We start from the raw sequence: 21,232 nt of genomic DNA on the forward strand, positions 1-21,232 counted from the left end.
CACATCGCCCGGCTAGTTTTTTGTATTTTTTAGTAGAGACGGGGTTTCACCGTGTTAGCCAGAATGGTCTCGATCTCCTGACCTCGTGATCCACCTGTCTCGGCCTCCCAAAGTGCTGGGATTACAGGCTTGAGCCACCGCGCCCGGCCCCTTTCAAGTATCTTGAAAGGTGTTTAAAAAAACTTCTTATTGTGAAATAATTTCAAACTTTGAGAAAAGTTAGAATAATAGAGATAACTCCTGTATCCCCTTTACCAAGAGTCCTAAACTGCCTTATCATCCTCTCTATGTTTATTACATCCAATCATTATTCGTTCACAGTAGTTATATTCTATAAAGTTGCAAACACTGTGAATCTATGAGTATTAATGGTTAGGTCCCTTCAAGCTTCTGGTCGCATTTTCATCAACTGATCAATACTTGCCCTTGTTCTATGTGCGCGCTCCTGGTTTGTTTGTTTGTTTGGAGGTGGAGTCTTTCTATGTTGCCCAGGCTGGAGTGCAGTGGCTCTTCACAGGCTGAATCATCATAGTACACTGTAGCCTTGAACTCCTGGCTTCAAGTGATTCTCCTGCCTCAGCCTCCCAAGTAGCTGAAACTACTTGCAGGTGCCACTGTGCTTGGCTATTTGTGTGCCTCTGTTTAAAGACACTTTGTTTAATATATTTTTTTGATACTTTAACTTGGAACTCAGAGCCAATAGCACTGTAACTCACGACTGAATGAAGTTTGTCTGTCACTTATCTATTTTCTCTCTAAGGTATATCACAACAGCTTTCTTGTGCTAGGAATACTAGACAGCAAGTCAGAACTACCCTTCAGGGCTATTTTAAACAGTGAAGCCAACAATAGCACTAAAATGTAAAACATGTGGCACTAAATAGACCACATAAAGAACACTTGTTTACTGTGTGAAAGCTGAAACAAGAAGGCAGAGCATTTCCCTGCTGGGAACGAGGACATCAGGCAACTCAAGTTTTTGCCACTTTGTGCATGTACATGACCGTAAATGACAGTAACAGTGCCGAGAGTATTGATTTGGGGGTTACAAATATAGTGAGTAGGCAAATTTGAAAATTCAGAATCTGAACAGTGAGGATCTTCTGTATTATTTTTTTCTGAATTATTTGAAAGTAATCTGCAGATATGGTATCCCATATACCATATCCCTTTAATACTTTAGTACTTCTAAATATTGTCTTAAAACCGAGGATACTCATCTATATGAACACAATAAAACCATCAAGATCAGATATTAACATGGTTATGGCAGGGTGCAGTGGCTCATGCCTGTAATCCTAGCACTTTGGGAGGCTGAGGCAGGAGGCAGGCGGATTACTTGAGGTCAGGAGTTTGACCAACCTGTTCAACATGACAAAATCCTGTCTCTACTAAAAATACAAAAAAGTAGCTGAGCGTGCTGGCATGCATCTGTAGTCCAGCTACTTGGGGGCCTGAGACTGGAGAATCCCTTAAACCCAGGAGGCGGAGGTTTTCCGATCTTGAGATCGCACCACTGCACTCCAGCCTGGGTGACAGAGCAAGACTCCATCCCAAAAAAGAAAAAAAAAAAAAAGAAAAAGATTAACATGGATACAATACTGCCATCCAACCGGCAAACTCCCTTCAGATTTGCCGGTTACCCCAGGGTCACCTATTAGCTGTCATGTCTCTTGTTTCCTTCATTCAGGAATAATTCCTCAGTCTTTCCTTGATTTTCATGATCCTGACATTTTTTCCAAGAGTTACTTTATAGAATGTACCTTGTCATGAGTTTGTCTGTTGCTTCGTTATGATTGGATTTAAGAGTGTAATTTTGGCAGAAATACCATATAAATGATGCTAAGTTCTCCTCAGTGCACCATATCAGTGAGGCACACCATGTCATTGTCACATTACTAGTGTTGATAACTGTAATTACTTGATTGAGATGGTGTCTGTCAGGTTTCCTCAGTGTAGTTTTAGGTATAAGTATTTTATGTAATAAGTAATCTATTTTATATAATAAGTAATACATATTTTAACCTATTCATTATTTAGTAGTATATATTCTTCGGTAGGAGATAGCTAAAATATTTATGATGTATGATACATAGTATATGTCATATATAAACATGTAGTATATATTATATATGTAATAGATATCATGTAATGTTTATTATATATGATATGTAACTATATTATATAGTGTATATAAATAATATGTAACTAGTACTTTGTGAGAAGCTATTTTGAGATTCTACACATATCTTTTCTTTTTCTTTTTTTTTTTGAGACGGAGTCTCGCTCTGTTGCCCGGGCTGGCTTAACAGTGGTGCGATCTCAGCTCTCTGCAGCCTTTGCCTCCTGGGTTTAAGCAATTCTGCTGCCTTAGTCTCCCGAGTAGCTGGGGCTATAGACACACGCCCCCTGCCTGGCTAATTTTTGTATTTTTAGTAGAGACGGGTTTTGCCGTGTTGGTCAGACTGATCTCCAACTCCTGACCTCAGGTGATCCGCCTGCCTCGGCCTCCCAAAGTGCTGGGATTACAGGTGTGAGCCACTGTGCCCGGCCTCCATTAATGATTCTTATTAGTGTGATTTGTTGGCACACGATTATTTTCTAATTCCATTATCAATTCTACATTTATTAGTTGTTGTTCAACTGTAATAGAGAACTTTCTCTTCCACATTTTTTATTCATGTATTTATTCAATGGATTATAATCTATTACTATTAATTATGTTGATTTTCAAGTTGTCCCAGTTTTGGCTAATGAGAGCTCTTGTAAACTGGTTCTTATGTCATTTTGTTATGTCCCCATTATTCTTTGAACACTTTCTTTTCTTCTGACACAGCAAGGTATTCCAGGCTTATATTGTGCTTTCCCTGCCCCAACCCTGGAATCAGCTGTTTCTTCACGAAGCCTTGGTTCTATTTAGCAGAGAAGAGTTTTCCTTCCTTCCCTTTTCTTCCCTTTCCTTCCCCTTCCTTCCCCTTCCTTCTCCTTCCTTCTCCTTTCCCTTCCTCCCTTCTTCCTCCGTCCTCCCTTCCTTCCTCCCTCCCTTCCTCCCTCCCTGCCTGCCTGCCTGCCTCCCTGTCTCTCTGTCTTCCTGTCTTCCTGCCTTGCTCTCTCCTTTCCTGCCTTCCTCTGTCCCTTCTTACCCTCCTCCCTCCTTCCATCCCCACCTGCATTCCTGCATTCCCTCCAAGAAACAGGAATGTTTAGCCAAGATCTGGGTACTAAGTGTGCCCATTGCTACTGGGGTATCATAGTTTTTGGGCCCTCTTCCTTAGTGGATGGAGCCAGGAAGTATTTGTGTATGTAAACAACACACATATATCTCTCTATTTTTATATTTATCTGTATATATTAAAAAGCAAGGATTTACTTCTAATCTAACAGGATTTTTTTTCCTGGCCTTTCTGTATTTGTAACTCCCCTCTGAGAAACTTAGCTCTCATTATCCTCTAGGTATGATTTGCTCAGTTCCCCTGTAGGTAACAAATCTGCTCACACTAGCTGAGTCTTCAGCTTTCTGTGACCTGCCAGCAAGTGCTGGTTTAATCTTCAGGTCCTAGTATCCCGCCAGCTTGCGCTGACCAAGGGGAGTCTTTATAGCTTTTTTGACCTGTTGGTAGCTTAAGGTGATTTAGCCATAGGATTAGTCACCCTTAAAATAAAGACTACCTAGCATCATAGCAGAAAATTAGCATCTCTTTTGTTTTTGGAGAAAAAAATGCTTTGCTTTTAGGCTTTTTTCTTTGAAATATTTCCAGCTTCCTTTTAAACTTCTTGGAAGGCTTGAGCTGGGTTTATTTTTTTCCTCCAAATTTAATGTGCTTTTGGTATTTGTCTGGAATTGAAATAAAGTACTTTTAAAAATGACCCCAGTTTTTCTGTGATATATTTAGTGTTTAAAACAAACACCTTATTTTGGCCGGGTGCAGTGGCTCATGCCTTAATCCCAGCACTTTGGGAGGCCAAGGCAGGCAGATCACCTGAGGTCAGGAGTTTGAGACCAGTCTGGCCAACATGGTGAAACCCCATTTCTGTTAAAAATACAAAAATTAGCTGCACTTGGTGGCACACACCTGTGGTCCCAGCTACTTGGGAGGGTGAGGCATGAGAATTACTTGAGCCTGAGAGGTGGAGGTTGCAGTGAGCCGAGATCGTGCCATTGCACTCCAGCCTGGGCAACAGAGTGAGACTCCATCTCAAAAAAACAAAAAACCTTCATTTTTTTTTTTCCTTATTAAAACATTTTTCTTCACTAGAGGTTTATACATTTACCCCAGTAGCATATGTTTGATTCCTTTTTCCCATCAGAATGTTATTTTTAGGAGTCGTGATAACTGTTAGACCTAAATTCTCAGTGGCTGTTCAGTATCAAACTTCTTGATTTTTAGTGTATATGTTTAGATGCACGCTCCAGAAATTCTGGTTTCTCTGACCTCTTAGAATCATTATTCAATAAAATAGTATGTAGTAGTTAATCTTATTGAGTGGTTTGGTGCTCTAGTCTGTCTTTATGCTTTGTTTTCTCAGATTATAACACTTAAGGAAATTCAGAAAAGCTCCTTTCTGAAGGGGAACATGGGAAGAGAATAACAAACACTGATCACTGCAGTAACTTTCCTTTACCTTTAATAGCCTGAGTACTTGACCCTCGCCATTTGATAGAGGAGAAAGTCCCCTCTATGTAGTGATACTCTTTTTTTTTATGTCCTGGAGTCAGTTAATTTTTGGTTCCTCCTCTGGCAAGTTAACACATAACTCTTACCTATCCTGAAAGATTTTCTTTCGACAGCTGGGGTAGACTTCTCTTAAATGACACTTCACATTTGTCTGCTATGTGTGGTTAGTTCTTCCTGAGTTGTTCTGTCTTATATCTGAGTAAATAAGTCTTGATCTCCCAGGTCCTTGGCAACAGCAGAGCTCAGCATGAGGTAGAGAAGACTTGGCTTTGCAGAGAACCATTGTCCTGGAAACAGTCCTGACACTGGTTTCCAGGAGGTTGAATGAGTTCCTTCATGGTGAAGGCTTCGATTGTGAAGGCTAAGCTACAGTCTTGGTTGTGTTCTTTTATGTAAGTCATCAATATTTTGGCTCATGGTTCTCATATCATAGATTTAGTATTTGGGGTTTATTAGCAAGTACACTGGGAAAACCTGTGTTCTAGCCCTGATGCCATCTTACTGTGCCATAGTTTTCTCATCTGTAAAATGAGGATAAGGGTCACTGTCCTACTTTCTCAGGGCATTGATGTGAGGATGAGAAGGGGAGGAGAGCAGGGAAGGAAGGGAAGAAAGATTAATGTTCCTTTAACATTTATTGACTTACCTTCTTGATTTCAGGGAGTCAGGGATCTTATGTAATAATCCAAATAACCCAGAGGAGATAGTGGTATTATCTTCATTTATAGATGAAGGAATATCACAGTGTGCAGAATGATTTTCTCTTGAGTTTGTGTTCAAACTCAAGGCTATATAATTTCAGAGCTCATGGTTGTTCCAATTAGCCACACCATCTGCGGCTATGATTGCCAAGACAGTTTGTCAAGTATGAAGTTCAGTACAAACTAAAGGGATGATACTTATTACTGTCACCCCAGAGGATAGAGATTTGGAAATAGGTACTTAAATCTACTTTCCAATGAGTGGGTATCTTAACTGATACATCAGGGGAATTAGATTACAGGTTATAAGTCTAAATCTGACTGAATTCAGTGGTGAGAGAATTTCTGTGACTTTGATATTTTCTTTCTTTCTTTATTTTTTGAGACGCAGTTTCGCTCTTGTTGCCCAGTCTGGAGTTCAATAGCCTGATCTCGGCTCACTGCAACCTCTGCCTCTTGGGTTCAAGCGATTCTCCTGCCTCAGCCTCCTGAGTAGCTGGGATTACAAACGACTACCACACATCCAGCTAATTTTTGTATTTTTAGTAGAGACGGGGTTTCACCATGTTGGCCAGGCTGGTCTCTAACTCCTGACCTCAGGTGATCCACCTGCCTTGGCCTCCCGAAGTGTTGGGATTACAGGCGTAAGCCACTGCGCCTGGCCGTGATATTTTCTTTTATATCCCTAGAGGAATGTCCATCTTTTTCTGTTGTACATACTCTTCCAGTCTTTATAGCAGACCACACTTTGAGCCATTTCTTATAACAACAATGTTGGCTATATTTATTGTGTCCCTGGGTTGGGCTCTGTGCTAAGTGCTTTTATTTTGTTTAGGTTTCATAACTCTTCATTTTATTTTTATTTCAGCAACAGATTGACAAACTGGATCGTAACAACTTATATATATTCTTATGTATTTATTTTATAAATGATGAAACGGAAGCTAATGGAGCCAATTAAATAACTTTCAAAGGTCACTGCTGACATTGATTTGATTCTGAAACTAAATTCTTATCGCCATATACTGCGACTCCTTCTCTGATTATAAAAACGAGCAGTTTGTGTAACTTGAATTGGTTCAGAATTTATTTTTGCCATGCACTTGCTATTCAGACGACCATAAAACTAGTTTTCATCTCACTCGCTAGTCATAATGCTTTATATCAGGGGTTGGCAAACTTACTCTGTAAAGGGCCAGGTAATAAATATTTTAGACTTTGCAAGCCATATGGTCTCTGTCGCAACTACTCAACTCTGCCATTCTAGTGCGAAAGCAGCCCTAGACAATACATAAATGAATGAGCTTGACGTGTTCCAATAAAACTTTATTTATGGAGACTGAAATTTGACTTTCATACTCTTTGCATGTTACATAATCTTCTTTTGACGTTTTTCCAACCTTTTAAAAATGTAAAAACCATTTTTAGCTCATGGACTGTACAAAAACAGGCTGTAGGCTGGATTTGGCTAGTGGGCTGTAGTTTGCCGATCCTGCATTTTATCGTTTTGAAGTTTTCTTCTTTGCGTCTCCTTTTTGGGTGTTCTTTTGTAATATTGGACTCTAAGTCAGCTTGCCTTGCAGATGGTACGGTTTAATAAATGTTGGTATGATTTGGGACAGTCAACTCAATGGAAGCTTTACTTGCTTAGTGATTTGGTGTCCAACACCTGTTCTACTGGCACATATAAACAGAGATTTTAATTGGGAAAAATATTTAATCAGTAGGTAACCTCAGATACCATTTTAACAGAAATCACCTCCCAAATGCTTATTTGTGTGTGTGGCATAGTGGAATATCGGAATTGGGAAACTTCAACCCCAATCCTTGCTCTACTGTCAATCCTCGTTATTTTAGGCAAAACTTACTTTACCTGTCTTGCTCTCAGATTTCTCAGCTGTAAAATAAAAGGGCCCAGATTAGATGCTGTCTTTATCTGAAATCTCTCTGTAGATGATTATTATGGTCCTCCTGAGATTTAAACTCCCTATATGTAAGCTGAGGCCCGATTTTTGGCACAGTTGGCTCGGGAGCAGCAACTTGTGCTTGTATCTGCTGGGTCTGCAAGTGTATCCAGAGCCAGTGAGTCAGCGCTGCCATGAGCTCCTGGGCTTTTGGTTCATTAGGTTTGAATGTTGGGCCCTCTAATTTAGCTTTGCCTCTTGTTCTTGCCAGGAAAAAAAAACAAAAAACAAAAAACAAAACAAAAACACACACACACAAAACAAACAAAAAACTGGCTGTGTTGGTGAGTATTCTGGGAAAGGCCTCCCAGACCACACAGCTTATGTTGTTTTGGGATTGCTTGCTTTGTCTAAATGACTTTTTAATTTTCAAGAGATGATTCTTCCTGTGGAGGCAACAGCTCTGGCTGCCAGGAAGCTTTTTCCTGATATGCTTTTTGAAATATTCCCCAATTGAGTTTCCTTTTAGTTACTCTTGCTTTCATTCAGTTTCTTTAGATGTTTTCATTTCATTAAAGCGGATCCAATAGGATCAAACTTCGCCTCCTCTTTTTACAGCAGCTCCTTCCCCATCCCCTGATGATATTTTTAGGTGTAGAAAACACCTTGTCCAGAGGTAAGTCCCTGGCCTGCTTCTTTGCCACTCTGACGTAGAGTCCCTGCATGTGCAGCCTTTGGGTTGTGACAGTTGAAGAATGGCATCATGGACCCTTCAGCTCAATGCCTTTCCTGGTTCTCCTCTCTGTGTGACACACAGGATGCTCGCTATATTGTTTCTGAGAAGAAGCTTGTATTGCTTCTGGCCATTTTCATCCTTTTTAGAGCTTTGTAGATTTCAATGAAGATCTGTCTTTTTCCTGTGGCTTCCTACCTAGTTATTTCTAGAGGATTTGAAGGTTTATACTTAGAGCCTCTTCTGGGGTGAGTCACCATGCCTGACTTTTGCTTCTCAGTCTGCTGCCATTTAAAAAAAAATTTGTTAATGTTTTTCAGCTAGCATCTAATCTTCCTGCAAGAATATGGAAGTCTCTATAGTGAAATACACATTTTATGTCCCCATGTTTTTGTACTTCTGTATTGGACCCTAAGATTTTTTTTTTTTAGATATAATTAACATACCATAAAGTTGACACTTTAAAAATATATAATTCAGTGGCTTTTTTACTACAATTGTATAACAATCAGTACTAATTTGGAATATTTTCATCACCTCCGAAGAAATCTGTATCCATTAGTATATTCCCTACTCTCCCCTCCTATCAGTCCCTGGGAACCACTAGTCTATGTTCTGTCTATGGATTTCCCTATTCTGGACATTTCATATAACGGGAACAATTCAGTATGTGGCCTTTTGTGTGTGGCTTAGTAAAAGACTTAGCATGACGTTTTCAAGGTTCACCCATGTTGTAACATCTATCAGTACTTAAGCTCGTTTTATTTCTGAATGATATTCCAATTGTATGGATATACGACATTTTATCACAAGTTGACAGCTGTTGAGGAACATTCGTTGTTTTCTCTGTTTTTTTGGCTATTATTAATGATGTTGCAATGAGTATTGGTGTATATGTTTCTGTGTGCGCATATGTTTGTATTTTTCTTGGGTATATACACCTAGGGGTGAAATCGCAGGGTCATATGATAACTGTTTAACTTTTGAGAAACCTTCACACTGTTTTCCAAAGCAGCTACACCAGCCATAAGATATGAGGGGTCCCTTATACATCCTTGTCAACACTTGTCATTTCCTGTCTTATTGATTTTAGCTCTCCTAGTAGTGGTGAAGTGATATGTCATTGTAGTTTTGATTTGCATTTCTCTGATGACTAATGATGAAGAGCATCTTTTCATGTGCTTTTTGGACATTTATATTTATTTTTTGGATAAATGTCTCCAACTTACTTTAATTGGGTTGTTGTTTTCTGATCAAATTATAATAACTCTTTATTCTAGATGCTAGACCCTTGTCAGATATATAAGAGTCTAGTATTCAGAATTTGCAAATACTCCTATTTTTTTCTTTCTTTCTTTTTTTTTTTTTTTTTGGAGACGGAGTCTAGCTCTGTCGCCCGCCCAGGCTGGAGTGCAGTGGCGCGATCTCGGCTCACTGCAAGCTCCGCCTCCCGGGTTTACGCCATTCTCCTGCCTCAGCCTCCCGAGTAGCTGGGACTACAGGCGCCCGCCATCTCGCCCAGCTAGTTTTTGGAATTTTTAAGTAGAGACGGGGTTTCACCGTGTTGCTCAGGATGGTCTCGATCTCCTGACCTCGTGATCCACCCATCTCGGCCTCCCAAAGTGCTGGGATTACAGGCTTGAGCCACCGCGCCCAGCCTTTTTTCTTTCTTGATAGTGTCCATTGAAGCACACTGTTTTTAATTTTTATGAAGTCCAATTTATTTATTTTTAAGTTGCTTGTGTTTTTGGTGTCACCTAAGAAACCATCATCTAATGCAAGGTCATGTAAATTTACATGTTTGTTTTCTTCTAAGACTTTTATAGTTTAACTGTTAAATTTAGGTCTCTGGTTCTTTTTGAGTTATCTTTTGTATATGGTATGACGTAGGGGGCCAACTTCATTCTTTTGCACATGGGGATCTAGTTGTCTCAGCATGTTTTTGTTGAAAGGACTACTCTTTCCCCATTGAATTATCCTGGCACCCTTGTGGAAAATCAGTGGGCCATAAATGTATGGATTTGTATTGGGCCTTCTTTTTGTAATATTTGTCATCAGATGTCTGCCCTCGTTCTTTATGTTGGTTCTTCATACAGGTAGATATTGCTGTAATAGTATACCTATTATACTATCTTAACCAGCGGATATGCCCGTTAAGCCAGTCCTCTTTGCAGAGCTGATAAAGTGCCATTCTCAGACCAAAGTGATTTTTGCTCTTGGGCTGGGAAAAAATATTGGCTTCATTGACATACAATTTCTGTACCCTCCCTTTCTTTGCCCTTAGTGTGGCTGGGTTTTTGTGTAAGAAGTTTTCTGTCTTCTTATGTCGTTGGCCCGGGAGTTAAAGAGTTAAACAAACCAAGTCATTTATCAGAATCTAGTGAAGATTTAATGTGGTGTTCCTGTTGCTGGGCAACATTTTAGTGGCTGCCCATATAGTGTTTCACTGCAGGTAAATCTCCCAGTAAACCTGTAAGTGGGTTTGAGCAGTTTGAGTCCCCAATTTTCCTTCTCAGCTGCGTTGTTCCAGCCTTTGTAACCATGTGACTTGTGCCCTGAAGGCAGGTCCTTTGAATCACACCACGTCCCTCTGCAACCTTTATTGGCAGAACTGAGAAATGTCTAATCCATAACCTCAATCAAACTGACTCATTGTGACACCTGGTTTCACAAACCTCCTGCTGTATCAGGTAGTTCTAAGATCATTTTTCTAGAATGTCATTTTATTAATGTAATTGGATAAAGCAGTAACCATTTGACTTTCTTTCTATGCTCTATAAATTAGCAATTAAGGATAATTACTGCATCCATGAAAGTTTGCAACATGAATCAGCACAGCTTTGGCAGACTAATTACCCATGACAGTTTCTTCTCAATCTTAACATTATTCTCCTGAAATTAAAATTCTGGTAAACAACATATTATACTTAGATGTGATGTTTATTGTTTGTCAGTCTCACCCTACTAGAATGTCAGCTCCCCAAGAGCAGAAATTTTTGTCTGCTTTGTTTCACTGAAACATGCCACTTGCCTAGAACAATGCCTGGCACATAGTAGGCGCTCAGTAAGTTTGTAGTGAATAAATCAAGGAATAAAATTATAACAGTAATTACTTGGCAGGTCTTTCTGAGAAGAAAAATGGCTTGTTTTGGTGCCATATGAGATACAAATTGTCGAGCATATAGACCCTTGGCCTTTTTCATATTTTACCTGGACATTTAAAGTATTTTTCCCCCAGAGGGTATTTCTCCTTGGTTTTATTTGGTGGAGACTGTTAGCTACAAGAAGGCCATTACAATGTTTTCATTGAGGGAGAACTTGAATAAAGACTGTTGGCGAGTAATACAGGTGAGAGAGTTTAACAGTGGTTGGCAGATGAAATGGAAATAGCAAAAAGGAGGTATAGTGTGTTTTTGTTTGTTTGTTTGTTTGTTTTTTGAGACAGTCTTGCTCTGTCACCCAGGCTGGAGTGCAGTGGCACAACCATGGCTCACTGCAACCTTGACCTCCCAGTCTCAAGCAATTCTACCTCAGCCTCCCAAGTAGCTGGGACTACTGATGTGCACCACCAAACCTGGCTAATTTTCTTGATTTTCAGTAGAGATGAGGTCTTTCTGTGTTGGCCAGGCTGGTTTTGAACTTCTAAGTTCAAGCAGCCCTCTTGCCTCGGCCTCCCAAAGTGCTGAGATTACAGGTTTGAGCCATTGTACCCGGCCTGTAGTGTGTTTTGAATGATTTCAGTTTCTGTGAGTAGTAGGAGGGAAACTAGTTCTTCCCTAGTAGAAGTAGTTCTCTTACTTCCATAATGGTGTCCAGTCAGTCTCTTCTTACGTCTGCACCAAGGCAATAGCCAAATGAGGAGAAGAGAGTTTCAGAGGAAGGGTGCACACATACCAGTCCTCTCCTCCTAGAGGAGTAGGAATAGCAGTACCTGCCACAGTGAATCTATTTCTTTTGCTTAGGCAGTTGAATTGGTGACTGCTGCTTGAATTCATATATTCAGTGGTTTAAAAGGTGTAGAGAGCCTATAGAGTAAAAATTATCTCTGTAACGTTGATTCAAGCGTTAACTGTTGTCTGAATGGCATTTTTGGTGCAACAATGCAAGGAAGTTCTGACAGCAGCCTTTAGCATTCAGGGAGAGGAGAGGGCATACAAAGGAGTTTTGCACGATTACTGTGTACAAGTTGTTTGTCAAAGCCCTTAATAGGGCCAGGGTAATAGTTGTAGACCCATTGTCCCCAGGGATCCGGTTTACTAGGCAGAGGCATTAGAGAGAGGTAATACCTTTCTGATATTTAGAGATGAGGGGCTCTTCTCATCAGTCCCTCTGTTCTTGAGCTTCTCAGTTGCATTTGTCAGGCTTGAGAAACGAAGATGGTTTCCTAGGCTAGGTCAATGCTTGCTTATCAGAGTTGACCTATGTCTGAGAGGATGAGTTTTCTTGTAAATAGGCCTTAGCTTTTACGACTGGGCTTTACCGAGAGGTCTCCTGAGAATGCGTTATTACTTTTTGTGTGTGTGTGTGTGTGTGTGTGTGAAAACTTGACCAAAATTGAGCAGCAAGCACTAGAGACAGATATTCTGGTTTGTATGCTGTATGTAGCTTGGCTGTCCTCAGCCTTATTTGGAATTTGTGCCCGAATGATTTCAAGTGCAGGTATTCTACACTATGCTCTTCTTGCTGTGTGTTTTGTTTCTGCTGCTTGTGAGAAAGAATTGAATATAAATGAGTCAGATCCAAGCTCTCCTTTTCTTCTTTGGCCCTTCTTATTCAGGAACTTCAAGCAGCCTCTACTGTAGTATACCTGTTCTTTCCTGGCTTTGTTTGGTTTGAGAGCTTATCTTTTGGAATGTCAGTTCCCTGGGATGATGCCTAGGACATGAATTCTCAGGATAGGGTGTTAGCACGGTTATGTGGCTAGAAGTTTTAGGGTGTAATTGCTGATAACAGGATTAGGAAGTAGTCTTTTTGTATGTGTGTGCCATGGTATATAACCAGGGATTAAAGTGACTTAGGCCAAAGTCTATGTGCTTAAGGTATTGGAGATACTGAGACATTATCAGAATACTAATTTAATGTACAATTAAATATATATTGGAATGTACAATAGTGTTTGATAGAATTTCCATAAAAAGGTAGTATGGATAAATGAATTGTGATATATTCGTACAAAATCCTTGATCAGGGTAATGGTGGGGTTTGGGAGAAGGGCCTGAAGGTAGAGAGGGGCACATGGAATCCAAGGTTCTGGCAATGTGCAATATTTCAGTTCTTAACTTGGGTGGTGGTTGCTCAGATGTTTACTTTTCTTATTCTTTAATTTGTACATGTGAGTTTAAATTCATTTGTATATTTATATCAATATTTAACACTTGAAGGCATTAGTTAAGGTGGAGAGGTGGGGAGCAATGCACTCTAAGTGAAAGGAGCAGCTTCCTTTCATTCTCCTTTTTCTCTTTCTTTGATTCAACTTCCTCACAAGGATTATTCCTTTACTGAGAACTCCATGGTCTTATCTGAACAGTGTTCTGTGTTGACAGAACACTCCAACCTTCTCACTACTAACCTTTCAGAAGCTATTTTTTTATGAAGCGTGGAATTGAGAGTCTTTCAGATCTAGTGAAGCCAGGGCATGAGCCCCACCTGTTTGTTGTATTATGAGTCTCTTCGCAAAGACAATTTGAATCACTTGGGTCATTTTTTCTTTATGCCTCTTCTTCCCTTCTTTCACTTGAAATCCTTTCTTCTTCTCCCCTGCAAATATTTTAAGGTTAATGCCGGTGAGTTTCAGAGCTCTTTTCACAGTTGCAAGTGGGTTCTATGCGAGGCATCTTTGATTAGAGCGATGAAAGGAGCCACTGACTGCACTTGGGAGCCTTAAGGTGCTTATTAGATTCTTATGTTTTAATCATGTAGGGCATGGGTTTTCTAGATTACTTCTGTATTTCTCTCTTGTACTGTCCACAAGGGAAACTCTCTAAGTATTACATCCACCTTAGCCTTGAGCATGCTCAGTTCCTCCCAAGGGTGTGTAGGGACTTCCTTCAGCTTCTCCTATTTTTTCTTTTTTTGTTTGAGACAGTTTTGCTTTTGTTGCCCAGACTGGAGTGCAATGGCGCGATCTTGGCTCACCGCAACCTCCGCCTCCCGGGTTCAAGTGATTCTCCTGCCTCAGCCTCCTAAGTAGCTGGAACTACAGGCATGCGCCACCACTCCCAGCTGATTTGGTAGTTTTAGTAGATATGGGGTTTATCCATGTTGGTCAGGCTGCTCTCGAACTCCCGACCTCGGGTGATCTGCCCGCCTCGGTCTCCCACAGTGCTGGGATTACAGGTGTAAGCCACTGTGCATGGCCCCAGCTTCCCCTTTTCTTAAGCCTTTCATTGTTTGCTTCAATCTGAGAATGGAAAGTGTTGATGGAGATATTAATTCCTTAATAATTGGGAAGAATGCAAGAGGTGGTACTTGCTAGGATGAAATTGTAGAGGTCATTAATCTGCATGTCTCACATGCCTTTTTACCCTGGTCTGTTTATTCTATGACTTTTCTATTGTTGGATTTCTGGGTTGATCATTTCAGAATTTGGCCCAAGGCTTTATGTAGGTATTTCTCTTATAAAATTAAAAACAATTCTGTTCATTTAGTCATTCAGCAGATGACTTTGCATGCCTTTGAAGTGCAAGTGCTATTTGAAATGTTGGGGATACGGTGGTACACAACCTGCATTATGGTGATATGGCCTCTGGACCATTCATTTTCTTTCTTCCCCTTCCTTAGGTCCTCTCAGGATGCGCCATCATTGTCCGAGGTCAACCGCGTGGTGGGCCTCCTCCTGAGCGGCAGATCAACCTTAGCAACATCCGTGCTGGAAATCTTGCCCGCCGGGCGGCCGCCACACAACCCGATGCAAAGGATACCCCTGATGAGGTAGGTGTTTCCTGAGGCCGTCGTGAGCCTGTGGACTTAGGTAATAGCCCACTGTCTTCTGTGGCTGATGCCATTTGATGTACTCTTTCTTTGTATTTTGAGTATTTTTATATCATAGAACTGCTGTTTCTGGATATGCCCACAAGCAACTTGTATCTGTTGTTTGTATGTTTACTACCTTTAGTGACAGTCGAAGTCTTAGAGCTTTTTCTTGTACCTTTTGCCATAGACTTAGATTTGTCGTGTTTTCACCACTACTTTTCTTAGAATAGGTTAGGAACATTTCCTGGGTAGCCTCAGGCATTTGAAATCACCATTGGTTATGGCAGAGCACTTTTATTAATTTATTTTTGAATTCTTCATTCATTTACATTGTTCAAAATGCAGAAGGATATATAGTGAAAAATCAAGTACTTCCCCTGAGACAGCTGATGTTGCTAGGGTCTTGTGTCTCCTTCCAGAGATAGTTAAAACCTATATGATCAGATGCTTCCATTTTCATAAATGGTAGCGTGCTATAGATGCTAGGCCCATATTTTATTATTTTATTAAAGATTCTTTTTCTTTAAGGTTCAGAGGGTATATTTGCATGTTTGTTACATGGGTATATTGTGTAATGTTTGGGATTGGGCTTCTAGTATATCCATCACCAAAATATTGAACATTGTATCCAATAGATACTCTTTTAATTCTCACCCCCTCACTCCTTCTCTTTTGGAGTCCTCAGTGTCTATTATTTCTATCTTTATGTACGTGTGTACCCATTGTTTAGTTCCCACTTATAAAAGTGAGAACATGTGATGTTTGATTGTCTGCTTCTGAGTTGGTTCACTTAGGATACTGGCCTCTAGCTCCATCCATGTTGCTGCAAAGGGTGTGATTTCAGTCTTTTTATGGCTGCCCATACTTTATTACTGATCTGTTTTGCTTGTTTCACAACAAGGTCTCTGTTGCCTAGGCTGGAGTGCAGTGCTGTAATCATGGCTCACCGTAGTCTTAACTTTCCAGGCTCAAGTGATCCTCCCACCTCAGCCTCCTGGGAGTAGCTGGGACTCCAGGCGTGTGCTATCATACCTGGCTAATTTTTATTTTTATTATTTTTTTAGTAGAAACGAGGTCTCACTAGTTTGCCCAGCCTTGAGTTCCTGAATTCAAGCAATCCTTCTGCCTTGCCCTAAAGTACTAGGATTACAGGCTCGAGCCACTGCGCCTGGCCTGTTACAGATTCTTAATCTGGGATCCATGCACCTCTGAAGGCATATACGAATCCCATGAAATTGCAAAATTTTGTGTAAACATGAATTGTTTTAGAGAGGGAGTTTTTAAAATCAGTTTCTTAAGGGAGCTTGTGGCTCAAAAGTAGTTAAGAACCATTGTTTTATGGTGATTTGAGAACCTTCTGTGCCTGTGTCCCATCATCTCCTCCATCCTTCCCCCACACCCCTCAGCCTCTAATGCCCGGCCCCCTTGCCTTCTTTGTGGTCTGCCTTTGACCCCTTAAGTTTCTGCTCTTCAGCAGCTGCTATGCGTACCAATTTGGTATTGTTTAGCCTTTTTGGCTTCTATACTTTGAAACATTGGTGCTTTGCTATCCTTTAGCAATGCTTTGGCTATCAGAAATGAAATTTCTGGGCTGGCCGTGGTGGCTCATACCTGTAATCCAAGCACTTTGGGAGGCTGATTGGGGAGGATTGCTTGAGCCCAGGAGTTCAAGACCAGTCCTGACAACTGACAACATAGCAAGACCCCATCTCAAAAAAAAAAAAAAAAAAAAAAAAATTAGCCGGGCATAGTGATGCACATCTGTAGTCTCAGCTAATTGGAAGGTGGAGGTGAAAGGATCACTTGAACCTGGGAGTTCAAGTCTGCAATGCATCATGGTTGTGCCACTGCACTGCAGCCTGGGTGACAGTGTAAGACCCTGTCTCACAAAAAATTTAGAAAAAAAAAAAGGAGCAAAATTTCTGGATTCTAATTATTTGTCCTTTGCCCCAACTTGATGATGTTGGGCAGGTTGGTACCCCAGCTTTTGTGTGCTATTCCCTGCCAGGGAGGTAAAGAAGAAAAAGCAAGAGTTCATGTGGATCTTTTGTTAACATTTAAGGAAAGCATTCAGTTTTTAAAATTATAATAAAGGGCATTTTGTTTTAATTAAGAAGTTAGTGAAGCAATGGTATAGATAATGGAGATAGAGAAAAACTCCCATAATTCTGCTACAAATAGCAATCAGACTAAATAGATTAAAATAAATTTAAGTAGATTAAAATCAGTTCTTTTTCATTGGTCCTCCATTAGGAACCGCAAATATTGAGAATATTAGTGTATACCTCAGGGTTGTTTAATGAGGATTAAACAAGATAACATGAAGTGCTTAGTGCATGCTTATAAAATACTTAATAAGTGTTAGTGTGGTAATCACTACTGCTGCTTGCTAATTTCTCTTACTATAGATACTCCTAGTACTATTAGATCAACCAATGAAGATTAAATGTGTTTCAGCATTTTTCGCATTTTGGGCATTAACAAATGAGTGAACCAACATTTCGAATAGTTTATTTTCCTATTGTGTAACAGCTTGATTGCTTCCAAGTGAAGAGTGTTGAACCCTTCTTGGAGCTGACCAAGTTCATTTGCCCAGAAGGAAGAAGTAGTGTAGCCTCTAAGAAAGAAGGGTTGGATTTTAATTTCCTGTTTTGTGGATGAGAATCTTGGGCAGAGAAACACAAGACCAGTTGGAACTTGTTCTAAAATATCATGACTGTGTCCGATGTTAACAGGACAGTGGAATCTTACCAGAACTATCCTAGGTGAAAGGATACTGTGTAATCTGATCCTAGCATTCTGTTATAGTTCCATATATTTATACAGTCTAGTGCTTTTTACCTCTCCCAGAGTAACTCAGTCTCACTGTTTCTCCTGGTAACTCTTCAAAGATCCCTGTGAGATGAAGTATTTGATAGCTGCAGATTTCATCTTTTCCTAGCCCATAGTCATCATTTCTCCTTGCTAATAATTCAGTGTCTCCTCACCCTGCTGTGATTTGGTTTTCCTCCTACTGTGCCCTCAAAGCTGCATCAACATAAGTTACCAGTAATGCCAACTGATTGAAAAACCTGATTTCCCTGCTCTCATTTTGACTCCCCCACCCCCCACCCCAGTGCTGACATCTAGGTCTTTAACAAGGCCTAGAGATTGTGCCTCCTTAAAACCTCTCTTATCCATCCTTGACATTTGATTAATACTGCTATTCTTTGTTCATTTCTGATAGAGTGCTTGGATGTTGAAATAATAGTCTCTTTGCTCTCATTCTCCTTCCCTCTAATCCTTTTTCCATATGCTGTCAGATTTTTTTGAAACATGATTTTATTTTTTCCCAGACTCTTCAGTGGTTCCTCATATTCCAAGACACTTTAGTGATTCCTCATTACCTTTGTGACAAATCTAAATGCCTTAGCCTGGGTTACAAGCCCATTTGTGATTTGACTTTTAAACTACTCTTACTGAAACCCCTCTGGGATGCCAAGCCCCCACCATGCTGAAGAACTTAGGTCTTCTTCCAGGCTAGAGTCCTGCCTTCTGCCCTCAGCCCATGCTGCTCCTCCATCAGTAGTTCCTTCGCCACCTCTGTGGCTGATGAGCACCTGCTGTCTTTTAAGATTCAGCCACTTAAGAAATCACACCTGACACTTCCTTTCATCATCCCATCTTTGTGCTGTCATAGCATTCACAACGTTTCATTGCATGTTTACAAGTTTATGTATCTTTCTCTACTGGATTGCAAGCTCTCCAAAGAAGAGAGCCTTTCTCTCATCTCTGTCTTTGTGCCTAGTCGGTACCTGACACAGTACAGGTAAGCAGTGAATAAACATTTAAGTGAATAATGAGGAAAAGAACCTGAGCATCTCCTTTTTGGGGGTTGAAAGATTGTGCAGTGTGGCACTACCCTTTCTCTCTGGCTTTCTATTTCTTTGCAGCATGTTTAGCTTTTTCACATTCGGGAATAATCAAGGATCTTATTGCTCATTTGCATCCCTTTGTATCACTGTCCCAAATATCTTCACGTGATTATTCTTTGCCTTCTGTCATGAAATCGTCATTCAAAGAAACTCAGCTGTCTCCTAAGTCCTGTGGCAATGAAAGCAGCTCCACTGTATGCCCCCAGCCATCCCTTCCCTGTTCCAAGCTAATCCCCAGTGTTGCCTAGCTACTCCAGGCAGCCTAGATACTGCATTGATGGGCACCATGGGAATTATATATTTATTTCCCACAGATTTATTGAGCTTCTGCTGTGGGTAAAGTTGTTTATGGTTTCATGAGAAATATAGAAATGAATGTCACAACCTCTAAAGAACTTACTCATTTAACTAAACACCACCTATTCCACAAAACCTATTGAAATAAAAAAAAATAAGAAATACTATCTTTAAAAAATAATAAAAGTGTCTGGGCGCAGTGGCTCATGCCTGTAATGCCAGCATTTTGGGAGGCTGAGGTGGGCAGATCACGAGGTCAGGAGGTTAAGACCAGCCTGGCCAACATGGTGAAACATTGTCCCTACTAAAAATACAAAAAAAAATTAGCTGGACGTGGTGGCCTGTGCGTGTAATCCCAGCTACTTGGGAGGCTGAGACAGGAGAATCGCTTGAACCCAGGAGGCAGAGGTTGCAGTGAGCCGATATTACACCACTGCACTCTAGCCTGGCAACAGAGTGAGACTCGTCTCAAAAATGAATAAATAAATAAATAAATAAAACAAAATAAAAAAAGGTAAAAAATAAAAAAGTAAATATTTTGCTATTTTTGTTTGTTTGTTTTTGAGATGGAGTCTCACTTTGTCTCCCAGGCTGGAGTGCAGTGGTGCAATCTTGGCTCACTGCAACCTCCACCTCCCAGGTTCAAGCGATTCTCCTGTCTCAGCTTTCCAAGTAGATGGGATTACAGGTGTGTGCCAACATGCCTGGCTAATTTTTTTTTTTTTTGTATTTTTAGTAGAGACGGGGTTTCACCATGTTGGCCAGGCTGATCTCGAACACCTGACCTCAGGTGACCTGCCTGTCTTGGCTTCCCAGAATGTTGGGATTACAGGCGTGAGCCTCCCAAAGTGCTGGGATTATAGGCCTGGCCATATTTTGCTATTATTAAAAAAAAAAAAAAAAGAAATGTCACAATCCTGCATTCATTGGAGCTGTTGAGGACTGGGGTAGCTGGGGAAAGACGGCAGAGCAGGATTGTAAGTTACATATCCAGATGATACAGTGGGATGATTGGAAGAGAAAGAGGGACAAAAAGTATTGAGTGTTGGGCCATGTACATAGTAACTAGTTAAGGTTTTACATCGTGGGGTTTCATCTTGTCCTGGTAGTTTTAAGAGTCTGTCTGGTCAAAGAGAAGATTAGAATTAAAAGCTCAGTTTCATTGTGGTAGACATGACAGCCTTGCTTGGGTCTGGAAGTGCTGAACAGGCTGCCAGATTGCCTACAGTTGGGCATTCTAAAGGAAAGAGTAATTTTGAGTCTCAACTACTTAAAAGCCACTTGCTTCTTAGATAGGACTCTGGGGCATCATTTGAATAGACCACAGTTATTCTTCCTGTTAGACCATTCTGGCCCTTACTTGAGTAAATGCTTTGAGCAAATTTCCTTATACCTGACTTTTAGAGTTGTTCTGCAAGCTTCTGTTAGGATAGACTTCTCCATCAGATAGCCCTCTGCCTGACTGTCCTTTGTGTGGACACATGGATAACACTGGCCTCACTTCCACAAGGGTTCTGTCCCAGAGCACTGTCTTGCCCTCGGGAGGAGTAATGTGATCAGTTGCTCCCCGGAATAGCTGTTGGAGTCTCTTGATTGCCTCTCTTCTTATCTAATATCTTGTCCAGTTATTGAATTTGCCCAACTCTGGATGGAACACAACTTGAGAAGGCTTATTTAGGAAAGGAAGATTGCAGAAACTAGGTTGTTTTTTCTTACATGGCTAGGCATATGTCCTTTGCAAGACCTCCAGTGTGATTTTCTCTTATTGACCAGTAACCAGCCAGCTGGAAAACATGAGGTACTAAGGGGAAGATGTTTCTTCAGCGAGCCTTAAAAGTTTTTTAGAAAAGTTCTACCCGGTTGGTAGAAGTTGGAGGTTTCCCTGCAGGGGCTAGATATTTTCCTGTGAACTGACCCTTTGTAAGTGAGTTTTCACCAAAGTCTTGGCCTCCTTTAGGAGCACTGGTCTTGTCAGAGCTTTTGCAAGTATTTAGGAAAGCTGTATGTTACTGAATTTTAAATATTAATAACAGTA

General features: G+C 40.6%; 1 protein-coding gene across 1 annotated transcript in view; it reads left to right on the forward strand.

Moving 5' to 3' along the window:
• The window catches only part of SND1 (staphylococcal nuclease and tudor domain containing 1), a 443,852-nt gene that overhangs the window by 20,806 nt on the left and 401,814 nt on the right, over positions 1–21,232 (forward strand). Inside the window, exon 2 of the mRNA XM_011939537.1 lies at positions 14,795–14,944. Within this exon, the coding sequence (XP_011794927.1) occupies positions 14,795–14,944 (150 nt within the window). The remainder of the gene's footprint in view (positions 1–14,794; positions 14,945–21,232) is intronic.

The sequence above is a fragment of the Colobus angolensis genome, unplaced genomic scaffold (genome assembly GCF_000951035.1).
Source record: "Colobus angolensis palliatus isolate OR3802 unplaced genomic scaffold, Cang.pa_1.0 Scaffold182, whole genome shotgun sequence".
Classification (NCBI taxonomy): Eukaryota; Metazoa; Chordata; class Mammalia; order Primates; family Cercopithecidae; genus Colobus; species Colobus angolensis.